This window comes from Wasmannia auropunctata, unplaced genomic scaffold (assembly GCF_000956235.1).
Source record: "Wasmannia auropunctata unplaced genomic scaffold, wasmannia.A_1.0 LD336090.1, whole genome shotgun sequence".
NCBI classification, from domain to species: domain Eukaryota; kingdom Metazoa; phylum Arthropoda; class Insecta; order Hymenoptera; family Formicidae; genus Wasmannia; species Wasmannia auropunctata.
In genome coordinates, this window is record NW_012026800.1 from 2,499,646 (window position 1) to 2,513,765 (window position 14,120).

The following is a 14,120-nucleotide window of genomic DNA, read 5'->3' on the forward strand; positions in this document are numbered from 1 at the left end:
AGAGCGTTAAATAGCTCTGGCTCATAGCCCATGTTTTATTTTTATTTTATCATTTTATTCAGTCTATATTTATTCTATTATTCTATTTTAGTAAATATTTACTTATAACCTATTAAGAAATATACAAATATATTAATATTATTTATCTCGGTTGTCCGACGCACAATTCTCGCATCCACACAACAGTGTCTTTAATCACGTGATAAATACGTATACATTTTTCTCTACCCTACTCTACGTCTATGACTACGACCATGATGTAAGAAAACAAGGTGTAACATTCCCGTCGATGCGCACTCATTCATATAATAATAGCCACTTCTTGACCAATCAGAAATTGGTCACAAATGCTGAAAAGCAATATTATTTGTGATCAACAATATCTGTGACCAATTTTAATTGACTGCCCCACTCTGTTATGCGCAATGTTATACTTTGTTTTCTTACATCATGACTACGACAGACATAAGCGTTTTGTTCTCTGTCATCAGCCTTATAATTACTTAGGCAATCTGGAAATTCACATTTCGCGAAAGAAGGAGCTAACTTCACGTGCGTATGTCTTTTTTTCGTTTCAGTAGTGAGGGGCCAACTTTACACACTTCCATAAATGTGCACATAAATATTTGATTCGAGAGCGATAGAGCCATCGGTTCGCTCGCATAAAAAAAAATCGTAGCAGTCGACAGTGCGATCCCATAATTTCAATAAACTCGAGGAATAATCGCGTTCGACGAATCGCGGTATGTGTCGCGATCGCGTGTCGAGCGGTAGTACGACGGTGAAAATAGGGGGTCCCGCGTCTCGTGCCGCTGCCGGCTCGCGAAAGAATGACGCCGCACAAAAGACACACCGTGGCAAATTCGCCGCCGTGAGATACGCCGCGACGCGCCACGGACGACACCGCCGGAGTGTTGCTGATGACGCGGACTGATAATGCTAATCGTAATGGAGCAGAGAACGATGCTAATGGATGTAAGGAACGACAGCTTTCCTAGGGTTATGTGACGACGCACGAAGCGACGATGGCGGGCCGATACGCCGCGCTCTAAGGCTGCGTTCGCTTTCGCGCTTCCAGCACTCACATCATTTTATCCTTGTTGTTTATCAAATGTTAAACAAGGATAAATGATGCTTATAAGCGCTGTAAGCGCTAAACGCAACCTAAAGTCGAGATCGTGCGCCGACCGTTATTGTCGTGATATCAAATGACGTATGTACCTTCGAAAACGCCGAATCCGCTATTCCCCGTTCCTCGCGTTTCACGTCAATTTCCGCGAGCGAGCGTTCGCGTCCATTCCCACAAATATTTCATGTAAAGTTTAAATTCGGATAATAAAATTTTCCGTTATTCGGATAATAAAATTTTTAATTGAGTAGCTATTCGTATAATAAGTAATATTTATTACTAATACTTTAAAAATCTCGAAATTCTTACGGTCTGAGAGAAACAAAAATATGCTTTTAATAAGTAAAATTTAATTTCGCTTCAACTCACGAGGAATCGGGTTTGCGATAAATATACCTACTTCAAATAACCGCGGAAAACATAATCAAAGTCTCCATCAAGTCTCACATTTTCCTTGGGCCGTTAAAATTATTACAAATTATATCGTTAAAATTGTATTTCACGTTAAAATTATTACAATTTCGTTTCCTCGACGCGAGAAATATCGGGACAATATCGCTTATATAATTAATCGCTTATAAATCAAATGGTATTACGACCCCCAACATTTTCATATTAGAACTCTAATTAATCTTCAGAATGTGCTATTAAAGTATCGTACGGCGGCCGTGGGACATCTTGTATTCCCGGAACGCGTAACTTTTGCTGCGGAAGTGTGCTGGAGGCGCATTATTCACGTGGATTTCTCTAAATTCGTGGCGTACCGTAATTAGCGCGTATCGATCGGCAAGTAATTCGGAGGAAAGTCTAAACTCTTCGGATATTTTAAAAAAATTCGATACAAAAATAAAAAAAAGAATGAAACAAGCGATCTTCGGAATTTTTAACTTGGTTCTGCACGTATAAGGTAACGATAAAACGATTTAATACAGCGCGGAAAATATAGGCATTCCTTTTTGTCTGGAACGAAGGGAGATTTTCCCTTCAATGTTCCGCGAATCGACAATTGGATACGCCGACTCGTGGTTTTTTGTCCGCAACGAGCTCAGGCATCGTTAGAGTTGTCGCGCAAAGTTCCCGAAACGGCCGATGAAGTTCAGATGTTGGCTGCAGAACGCGTTTTTGCGGGCCGTTCAACGCCACGATTTCGCGATCAGCGGTCACGAAATCCGCGCGAGATACGCCCGGGGATTGCAAAATAAAGAAGCGCCCGCCGGAGCGCGGTAGAGAGATGCCGACGCGTCCAACGCGTCGCTTTTCTCGTTACAAACTCATTAGCCTAAGCGCATGTGCATATACGTACACGCTAAGAGAGAAATGTGGTTAAATTAGCTATAAACTATAGTATACTGTGACGGCAACGATTATTTACAGCCGTCCTAACATGGGCAAGGCCGAGTTTCCTTTTTTCCCCTGCGATCTCCCGCGAACCGTGGGGATTACCGGGACAGTCTTGATTAATTTTATGTGCCACCTCGCAACGCTGTGTGACACCACTGTCGATTACTTGATAATCGCGATTTTGTGATTTGAAGATATTCGAGTATAATAGTAAAAGAATTAATATGCAGAATACTATTTTAGTATTAAAAATTGACGTCATTAATGAGTTTTAAATTTCGCGAATATAATAATATAACTTTAAATAATTTCAGTATTAATCTTTTTAAATCTAATTTGGATTTTATACAATATATAAAAAATAACGTTAATTACGTAACGAATACGAAAAACGCTAAAACCCTACGTCATTATATGTTAATCAATTATACAATATATTAACGAGTAGAAAGAAGTTAAATAGACGCTGATTAACATTACCGAATAAAATCGATATATCGTAGTTTCCATTAAAGGGATATCCCTCATAGTTAATGAGGTGACGACGTGTCATGTGATGCGTTGTCACCTCGGCGACGTAACCATGGCTTCCGCGACTGGACAATCATCGGCCACCCTGACACTTACGCGTAACGACTCAACGCCTACCTTCTTACACCATATTGAGCTTAAGAGCCTCTTCGTGCCTCTCAGCCTTTTTAAAGGCTAAGCTACCCAATAGCGCCATATACGCGTTCCCGTATATTGCCACGCTAAATTCTAATACCGTGGAAATTTCCGCATTTTCTTCATTCCGATAGAAAAGAAAAGAGAGGACATTAACTTCTTTCTCTTTGTGAAAAATATAGTCCTTATCAGACCGCGCGCAACGAAGAGAACGTGCGGTAGCAAAACGCCTTCTTATTCTCGTTTCGCAATACCAAAATATCACCTCCTCGAATTTACGGTGCATTCACAACGGCGTATTTGAAATCGACACGCAACGTCGCGTCGCCTTGACGCGCCGCGCGAATATATATATACCTAATACTTTCCGAGAGCAGGGCGTAATGAAATATCGATAAACACGAACGACCGCACGGCAAGACCGGGAAGATACTGTCGCCGATGCGGCACGGAAGAGACCACGGAGGTAGACGTCAGAGCGTACCATGGAAAGGACGAACAGATCCGGCAAGGATCGCCCATGGGCGGATGAGATTTGCAACGGCGCGGCGCGGCGTGACGGCGGCACCACCCGGGTTTTCGCCCGACGTGGTGCGTTGCATTATTCACTTGTACGCCAGGGTAACGTGCGACCGCTATCGTCCGTTTCGCCTCCCTGAAGCCCGTCTGAACCCTACACCCGCGGCTTTCGGACTAACTTCGACAGAGGCTTTGGGCATCGATACCGCGAAGCCACCTCCGACATTCGACCCGCGTGCGGCCCCCGGTGGTTTCTGCACGATACAATTAATTCCTTCCGAGTGACGACAGGCGGACGACGTCGACGACCGACCGCGCGCATCACATCGACTTTTTCTACTGTCAATTTATTTTACACGACCAGGCAATTTGCTGATGCAAGAAGAACATCTTGGCTCCCGCAATGATTATACAATGTAAAACATATATATTCCAGAATTTCTTGAATTTCTCATCTCTCCCGAAGATTAATTCTCCACGCGATCTTTTGATGTTTCTAAATCCGTGTAATAATTTAATCGCAGAGATAAATAGGGCAATTATGTGGCTAATGCGTTTAATGCCAGTCGCCAGAGACGAGCGCGTATATGGGAAACATTAATAGGAAGAATATAAAGATTAAGAGAGGGAAAGTTTTTGAGAATTTCCCAGCGATTCCCATATCTCTGTTACATTCGCGTGGCAATTCGAAGCCTTCAAACGTATCAAGCGACATCACTTATCGATTCAATATTGATACGCTGTCATCAATGAAATACTCCGCTACGTATTCGAGATATTACGAAATCCCGGTCTTTATCTCTCTTTTCCTCTCTTTATCTCCGCTTTTCACATATACGCGATGCACGCAAGTATTTCAACTATGTCGGGACTACAAAGTTCCTTTCGGTATCGACAACCACACGGACACTCGCGCGCTTTGACTCCCACAACGAAACGTATAAATGCAGCTGCGCATTTGACTCGGATTGAAATTTTCGGTGAATATTCCTCTCTCTCCTGATCTTCCGCGTCCCCCGGATTTCGGTCGAGATTTTCATGGTCCAATTCGCGCTGTTGCTCACCACGGCGATTCGCCGCTGCGGCGAACTCTCCGGTAAGAGAAAGACAACACGTTCCTATCTTCCATCGATTTCTCTTTTACTAAACGAAACTAATGGTGAAAGTCTCTTTATAAAAGTCGCGACGTTAAGCGACTAAAATTCATCTATTATAAATCTAAGAAAGCCCGTGACTTTTTAATGCGTATCTACTTGATTTATCTTGGTAATTATTAAATTCTTCACGAAAGTTTCGTTCAGAAGGGAAGAGAGGGGGGGGGAGAGGAGAAATTTATGCTACAGTCCGCCTGATGTATTTTTCCGTTCTCTTCCGTAGACAACTTCTTCGACTATTAACGAACTTTTAAATGTTTACAGAAGAAAAAAACGAACGAGCCGTGCGCCGAATATCATTTCAATAATAATGCTGAATAAGGCGACAGAGAGACGCGCATCGCGCGGCAGCTGCGGTTTTAGACGCGCCGTGGCTTCGGCGTCGTAGTTGGCCGTAAGTTTTCGTTAGCCGGGGAAACGAATGGAAATTAATTTATGAAAGAGCAGTTTACTCCCGATTCTTAGCTAAGTAAGAACGCCCCGTCTAATGCTTGAGTTTACTCGAGTTATCCTCCCCCTCCCGCGCCCGCTCGCTTTCAGACGTAATGACAGTTGGGCGTCGCCTCCCCTTCCCCTCTTCCCCTCCCGATTCATTAATGCTCCAATAAAAGACAATCGCGATCTATGGCGATTGTTCATTGCAAATTAAATATAAGCGCGAGTTAATATTTGTACATTCAGTTCTAATTGGTTAGAGTACTTTTACTTCATTAAAGAATTAATACGATGGAATAGGAGATAATAATCCAGTGATGTATTTCTTATCGTTTGTCTGTCGTTAGCGTTTGTATAATTGTTTTCTTCTCTGTACCCTCAATAAATTATTATTTACATTTATTTCTAATATTCACTGATTTTTGAAGAAAAAATCATATTTTATATTTTAAAAAAGTCAAATTAGAGATATATCTACGTTGATACTGTCATAGTTAACGTGGAAGTAGCTTTTCTCAAATTAAAAATTTGAAGACTTGTTATAAATTAAATATCGCTTAATTAATCGTGTCGCGAGGTAATAATAATTCATAGCGTTACGTCGTCGATTTCACGGATCTTATTTCGGAACTCGATTAAAGCTTGAGACTTCGTTATTTGCAGGAATGAAATTATCCTCCGTAAACATCGAAAGAAGAATCCTGCTGCATCCATCGTAAAATAGCGGCGGAGGTAAATTTTTGAAAATATTACGTCTGACGTAATTGTAGACGAAGATCTACTATCTATAGTACGAGTATCTTCGTCTACAATTATCGTATGACTGTATTCCACTTAAATGTACATTAAGAAAGCAGTTGCAGACGAAGATTTGTCAGACGTAATGGCTTAAAAATTTGCCTAAAATAATATTACATAACTGAATACATATACATAACTGAACATTTTTCCCACAATTTATTCGCACGCTTTCGCGACACATCAATAATTTCTTATTACTGACACTAATTTTCCCGTTAGTTTAATTAATTATTTCTGTTGAAATATTATGAAATATTGCATTGCACGTTAACTTATGCTCTATATATATAATTTTTAACGCGTAATACTATATATATATAGGAGTCAGAGAGGCTATTTAAGGGAAATAAAAATCTCAAAAGTCGGCGACACGCTTTTAAGGGGAGGTGATAAAATGTATTAAAGCTCAACCCGCGGGCAATTTGCGCAAAAGATTTGTCGAAGTAAGCCGTGCGCTTTGGCTTAGAAAAGCTGGCATTTTTCAACGCACGCTTCATTATCTTCGAAACCGGAGTAGTTTCCAGTCGGCGGAGCACATTTATATCGCGGTGCGCACCGTGCCCACCCGCGTTAAATCGTTGCCTTTATTCAAGGCTCGACGCACGACCAGTCATTTATCTCGTAAAATCAACCGGTCAGCCATAACGTCATAGAACAAGCTAAATACAATCACGTAAATAATCTCGTTCTATTTCCATCGATTAAATTCGCAATAAAAGCTGTTATTACGCATAGAGAATCCATACGCACACGATCCTTCGTCCCCCCCCCCCTCCCTTCGCCATGCGTTGTGTACATAACGGCTGTGAAATAATTGGCTTAATACAACTACACAATATGTTTTTGTTCGCTCAGATTTATGGATCCACTATTGTAATTTTATTTTTATTATTAATTTAATCTTCTAGACTGTATTTTATTACACGTCAAGCGTAATAACGGTGAAAACGAAAACTGTTTGCACGAAACTGTACAAACAGCGCAAAAATAGTAATTGATGTAACCATTTGTATACGGAAAAAGATAAAAATTATTTTGCAAATACTTGACGTTATTTTTTTTGTCTATATTATCGGTATCGCGACACGTTCGATGCGCTGGACAAAAATAATTGGGCAAAGAGATTAATTACTACGTTCTGATATGCCGTGATTAAACGATCTGCCTCGTCTGGAAGAGGGGGTCTCTCAGCTGGAGAAAGGAGAATTACTCGTTCAAAGCATTCGATCACTCGTAGGATAGCCAAGTAACGAATAGTATGCTAATCCGAGAACGTTACGGAGAGTACACTCCTTCGGCGAATCGTTTCGAACTTTTCGAATTGCATCCGGGGTCTGCCTCGTCGGTTAGTGAAGAGCAGCGGTAGTATGTTCTCTCCCCCCCTCCCCCTCCCCCCGTAGGAAGTCTCACCGCGAGAGAAACTCCCTCCATCGTACCAATAAGAATGTTTCGCAGAAGTTCACCCGGGCGATCGGTGTGTATACTCGCGATGTAAAATAAATCTCTACCGCAGACTTTGATCCTCTCCCCTTCTCCCTCCTGCCCGCCGTCCCCGTCATCCCTCGTTCTGGCGCGAAACAAAACCAACATCCTTAATCACGGAAAGTATATATATACATGATATCTCTGAAATACTTTATTAGAGATTTATCACGGAGCCGTATATACTTCTCTCTCTATCTGCTGTACATATTACAAATCGTATTACGAACTGCAAAGTCCGGGATATATCCGCTACGTCGCGAAAAAAAGCTGCGATACTCACTATGTACATATCGCAGGGATTTTTGGGCTACCGTGTAAATTCGCGAAATACGAGAAACGCGCGATGGCACGCGGGGAAAAAATCCGGGATGGCGCGGAATCGCGCAATAAAATATTTCCAAGGCGGATTTTTCCAAATCGAAATTTTTGACGTGACGATAGATAAATGTCGGGTGGCGTCGGTCTTTCTAGATTATCTTTTAAAAAAAAGAGAGAGAGAGAGAGAGACAAAGAGATTCCGGTAAGTTCTCTCGCGAATTTGCGAATTCGAGTCGAATCTATCTACGACGCGCTGTGTATCTCTGTATAAAAAATCGATCTCGATTACGACGCGAAACGCATTTTCTTAACGTGGTTAAAGGATCGGTCGCGCGTGCATCTGGCGCGCGTGGACATTAGTACCTACGTTTTACAGTATTGGATGCACATTCTAATGGAATCGACTGTCCTACACACTGGCTGTTGGCAGTGAAGAGATCTCGTCGTTCCGACATCAAATAAAATCGAACGAGGCCATTTGCCGAGCATTCGCCCGTTCTCTCACCGTCGTTCTGTCTCCCCCTCAACCCCTTTTAACTCTTTTAAAACGAGACGACCGAATGAAAAACAACGCCCGCGGCTTAGTGGCCACCGAAGGAATAACTGTCGACGACGACGCTTTCGCAGCTCTTTTTGGACCCGCGATCAAGGTCGACGAGGATTCGTCTCTACGCCAAAAATCAACCAAGGGGAAACGCGCAGAACGGACGCGCGGGAGACGCGAAAGGAAGGAGACCGGGAAAGGGCGCGGATAGAAAGGTCTCGGAGAAAGAGCTCGCGGATCTCTCGACGACAACACAGATGCGAGTGCATGCAGCAGCACGGTAATCCCGAGGGAGAACAATTTTATTTGCTCCATCAAGAGCGCATTCCCTCTTCGCCTCTATCCATTTCGAACTCGATTCTCGAATCACCTAGTCAGGCCACTACCCTTCCCTCGACTCGATTCGTCTCTCGTCATCCTACACGTGTGATGCATAAGAATACCGTCTTATCATCTTATTGCCACGTACGTGAACTTTCGAAACGAAAGCGTCTCGTAACCGTGTCTGTATTTTATTAATGGCGAGTTATTTTATTTTTTATTAAGATCAATCGTCTTTCGATTGCGCCCCCTCCCTCGAATATGCCGCGTTTCAAGAATAACTCCTCGCCGTGACGCAAACGTAAAAACAATGAATGATCAATGCCGAACTCGGGTACGAGTACGCGAAGGTTTTCACATCTGCATCCGCTCGTTAAGCGAAGTAGAAGGAATAATCGTGACTCGTTAGCCGCTACCGAGATTCCGCGAAGGTTTTCCCCTCCCCCTCCCGCTCGCTCCTCTCTTTTTTCTCTTTTCCTCCTCGCTTTCTCTCTCTCTCTCTCTCTCGCGCGCGCGCGCGCGCTTTGCCATCTCGCTCTCTTTCACGTCGTATCCCGCGTATCCCGTCATGCATATGAATGAAACTGTTTTGCCGCGAGCCGAAAAAACGTCACGCTGTTAATCGACTCGCGCTTATTCATAGCTGCAGTCAACCAACACCAACTCTGGCTACCACCCCCGCGGTGGAAGCTTCGAGAGACGATAATTCGAAGCTCGTCCCGGGCGTTCCCTTTGGGCCCTTTGTACCGCTCGCGATATCGTTTCGAAGAGTGGCACAACGTATACCCGGGCACACCTCTCTCACCGATGCTCGTTCATCAAAACAAATCGGCGGCCCTGCCGACTTAACGAGAGAGTAACTTGGTAACTATGCAGTGAACGGTCTTGACCGCAAACACAGTTAATATTTGAAATTTAGCTGGAACTTGCAAATTACCTACAAATTGAAAATAATTGAAATCTCTTAACATTTTTTTTTTTTCACGACTACAATTTTGCATTTTCATCGTGAAGTATTAAAACACCCTCGCGCCCCTCACATATACAAGAGCCTTCCCGTGTTTTATTATTTCACGAGGCGAAAATATGAAAACTCTTGTGAAACGAGTTAGATCGACGGCGGCAAGTAATACGAAATTTATTTTCGGCCATTCGTCCGTTTTCGCGCGCTCGCGTAATTCACAAATTTTGCAATGCGCATTTTACGAGAATCAGAAATGACGGAAATATGAGGATCGATCTCTCTCGCAAGCGGAATGTATTTCGCGAGAGATGGGCGTGCGTGCACGCTCCCATTGCAAAGATGTGAAAAATGTTCATTTTAATGGTTGACGTAACGTGAATATTGGTTACCACCGAAGTGTTACGTGCCCGGAGTCTCGAGCGGAAGCACGTACAGTAGAATATGCATATACATCATTATACAATATATGTATATATTATATATATGTAAACCGTGTAAGATATGAATACTATCGCTTAATATCGAGCACGCAACGTGAAAAATGTAAATTCGCGACGCAATCTCCGCTCGCGAACGGTACATTGATTCCCGCGAAACCGCATTGTCGCATCGCGCCGCGAACTTCAACTTTTCCCGCCAAGTTACACGCGAGAACGCCCGCGCCCGCCGCGGTTGGCGCGGTAATTTCACGTTGTTTTAGCGGCTCAGGCGAACTTTTTAGTCAAATTGAGTAACGGATCGTGCATTGAATGCAAATCACACCGTGACATAACGCGATAGGACATACCGCGCGTTTCGCCGCGCGTTTCTCCTTTTTTACGGTGAAGTTCGGCACGGCTAAACTTATGCCGCCGCGAAGTTATGCCGCCGCCACCGCGCCACTTCCATGATTCTAGCCCGTCGTCGTCTATAGGATGCTAGAGAAAAGTTTGCTTTTGACGCGGTAGGTTGCACGTGACGAATTCAAATCAGGCGTAAATACTTAAAGCAAACACTCCGCGGGACGGGTGTGGAGGGGATGCGGGTGGCCGGGGGGGAGGGAAGGAGGGGAAGGCGCGACTCGGTTTTAAAATAAAGCATTAGAAGCACGACGGGGCGACGACGGGGTTGTTAAGAAGGGTGGCGTTGCCGCCCGGACCTGGGGTCTGCCTTTCAAAGTTCACGGCAAACTTTGCGTAAACTCGCCGAGTTTAGCAATGAACTAGTTCATTGAACGCAAATCGGTAGCCGCGATGAATGGGTCACCGGATATTTCGATTGTTCTTCGAAAATACCAACAAACTCGAAAACGATCCGACAAAAGATCGGGGGGTTTCAATTGTTTATAATAATAAACTCCAAGTTTACGTGAAATGCGACGGATCGCTTCGATTAGACGAGATATCCCAAATTAAATATAAACTAGATTTTAAAACCATCAGCGGGATTATACGCGTTCTATAGAGAACTCGTTACAATCCACAAGGGAAGACTTTAATTTAAATTTATCCTTGGCAGTGGAATCTATATATAGCAATTCTCGAAATGTTTGGTCATCGTTATGAAAGCAAACATATATATTGACATAAATATTTACGCATCAATATCTGTGATGGATGCTACTTGTTATCCAGATTTTCTACTGAAGCTTTTCCATTTTCGTGAAATATTCCTTAAGAATTGCAGAAGTAATACTCTACTTTAATGCAAAATAATAGTAGGCGATCGATATGATATTTATCTTTTATTTCGCGACTTGAGAAAATAAAATTGTCATGCTGCAAGAAATCCTTGCGCGCGCGTGTATATCGGAAAATTCTTTCCATATATATATATATATATATATATATATATATATATATATATAGCTAACGGCTAAAGGCAATATAAGAGAGGCAAGTAAGTTCCCTCTCTTTTTTAACTCACAGCTAAGAACAGAAGAATCGCATTTGAACTTTTATATCTCCTTCGATCAGATACAATATGAAATATCGATAACTATACGTTATTGCCGCCGAAGTTGCAAAAAATGAGATGATGTTACTTATTTATTAAAAAGCCGATATTTAATTTTGTTTGAATATTTTACAAGTAGCATTGAAATATTTAAAACCGTTTGTGTTTAAAATGACAGAGTTAGCTAACGATTTCATTGCGAATTTATATGAGGTAAGTTAATTAATGATATCCTCAAAGTCTATAAGTAATAAGCGGAATTTAACGAAGATAGATCTACGAGTAATGAAACTAAAAGCGCAACGTAGCCGTCCAGATGAACGTCTTATTGGCGCAATACCAAACGGCTTAATACGCTATAGAACGAGTTTTTAATTCATTGATGACATTCGAACTAAAAATTTAACACTTATGTTTAAATTTCACTTTTAGATTATTAAAAGCGAAAACTTTATCTATAGTTTCCTCTTTTTAAATTTCAAACCTAATAAATATACGGACGATTACGTTCAAGTTTATACTTTTATAAATATGACGAACTTTATCGAACCATAAAGAATCTTAAATAGCGCTCATTATTATGTAGCATTATTTCTTGTAAAAAAACTGACAGTCGAAAAGATCTGAACTATTTTTTTCTACAATGTTCACTAATGTGATCACTATTGCGTAATTACTGCTTCATAGCGAAGAGTTATTCTTGAAACATATCTGAAAGAATGTAATGAAAGAAAATCGATCTTAAAAAAAAAATTTTTTTAAGCTTATATAAAGTATATTAGTGAATGCTATTTAAGAACAATTTCAGGATTTTTTTCGGTTTTTATAAGGAATAACGCTATGTAATTAGTGCGCGTTATTTAAGACATATCCTGTATAGTCAAAAATATATGAAATAACTGGAAGATAGAAAGAAAAACGTAATGATCTTTATATATTAACCTTGATGCAATATAAGTTTGGATCGAATTAAAGGACTAGTTAATGAACGTCGGCGCCGTTCTGTATTACTATGGCTGGGCATGTTCCCACGGAAAGTACATATCTAGCGAGAAAAGAGAAAGAAGGGAAAGCGCGATTAAGAACATTCCGCCACTTACCTCGCACGATGAGCTTGATCACGGCTTCCGGCGCATTCCGGTTGTTCACGAGACACTCGTACATACCGCTGTCGGCGGCGTTGACGGGATGCAGCTGCAGCGAATAATTTTTCACATTCAGAGACATTCTGTTCTGTTCTGTTCGCCGCACGACAGTCGTGCTTCTGCTCTTAAACTCGAGCAGCCGCATCCCGTTCGCCCGCCACTCGAGCATCAGCACCAGCGAATCCTCCGTCACTCCCGGACAGCCCAGCGTGACGTTCTTCCCCGCCTCCACGACGACGTCGTCCACCAACGAATTCATGGCATCTGCGGACATAGATCCCCTTTCGTTACACTTCGTCGTAACGTCGGCGAAACGTTGAATCGTCCGCGATAAAAACAAACGTGATCGCGCGCTGCTGCGGTATAGGAATGAGAATTCGAGGAGAGAGCGGGATTGGGTGACGCGGACGGACGGGGGTCCCGCGGCGGATTTCTCGCGGGTCTCCGTCAGGAGTTTCACCTGCGTCAGGACAATTCCAGCATAGGGTGAATAAAATCCACGTGAATGACCGGACGTTCTTCGACTTTATACAGCGCGTCGCTCCCGCTCCCTCTCGTAAGACCGAGTGTAAAAGAATTCTGAACGCCGCGAGGATATGCGCTGTCGATCGCATCGATTTTCCTTCGAAGATCCGCGCACGCGTTCTCTCTCTCTCTCTCTCTCTCTCTCTCTCTCTCTTTCTTCAAGAAAAATTTCAATATTTTTTTTAACCGCGCGACACAAACGAGAGAGTGATCTCGCGCGTCACGGTTCTCCCGCGGTAAACGCTCGGAATATACTTGAGGGGATTAATGTAAGCGCGAGTACACGACCCGACACCGTGGCCGGGATAGCTTCCGATCGACTTTTAAAATTTCACGCGGCCGCGCCGGATCGTAATTTGCAACGCAAAATATACGACGCCCTGGCTTGCGCGCGCGCGCGCGCGAATAAGCTCCACTAGGTTACCGGCCATATTGCATCGCGCGGAATTTCTGAATACCTAGGCATCCAATTTTCTTTCTAACGAGTTCAATTTTTTTCTCCAATGGCAGTACCTTCGATAAGCGCGCGCAACGCACGCATTGCTGCTCTATTTCGCCTCTCTGGCCGGTCGCGCGGGAACATCTATGAAAATCCATGCACGAACGGACGGCAGACCGGGAGTTCGCGCGTGATTTCGTAAGCTACTACGGACACGTACCTATATATATCCGCGTATGGATATGTGCGCTTGCACATATCCACGCTGTATCGCGCGGAAGGGGCGAATCGTCGATCGTACGTGGCGAAACCGCGGCGGACATCACGATGCGGTAGGTCATCGCGAGGTAATTCACGAAGGGATTCCCTCCGCAATCTCTGGAAAGCCTCCTCCTCCCC

At 43.0% G+C, this 14,120-nt stretch overlaps 1 protein-coding gene across 6 annotated transcripts in view; it reads right to left on the bottom strand.

Moving 5' to 3' along the window:
• LOC105447892 (tyrosine-protein phosphatase 99A) overlaps positions 1-14,120 on the bottom strand; it is a 279,292-nt gene that overhangs the window by 163,406 nt on the left and 101,766 nt on the right. For all 6 annotated transcript variants that reach the window (XM_011686166.1, XM_011686168.1, XM_011686167.1 and 3 more), the window contains exon 3: positions 12,713-13,021. In XM_011686166.1, the coding sequence (XP_011684468.1) occupies positions 12,713-13,021 (309 nt within the window). The remainder of the gene's footprint in view (positions 1-12,712; positions 13,022-14,120) is intronic.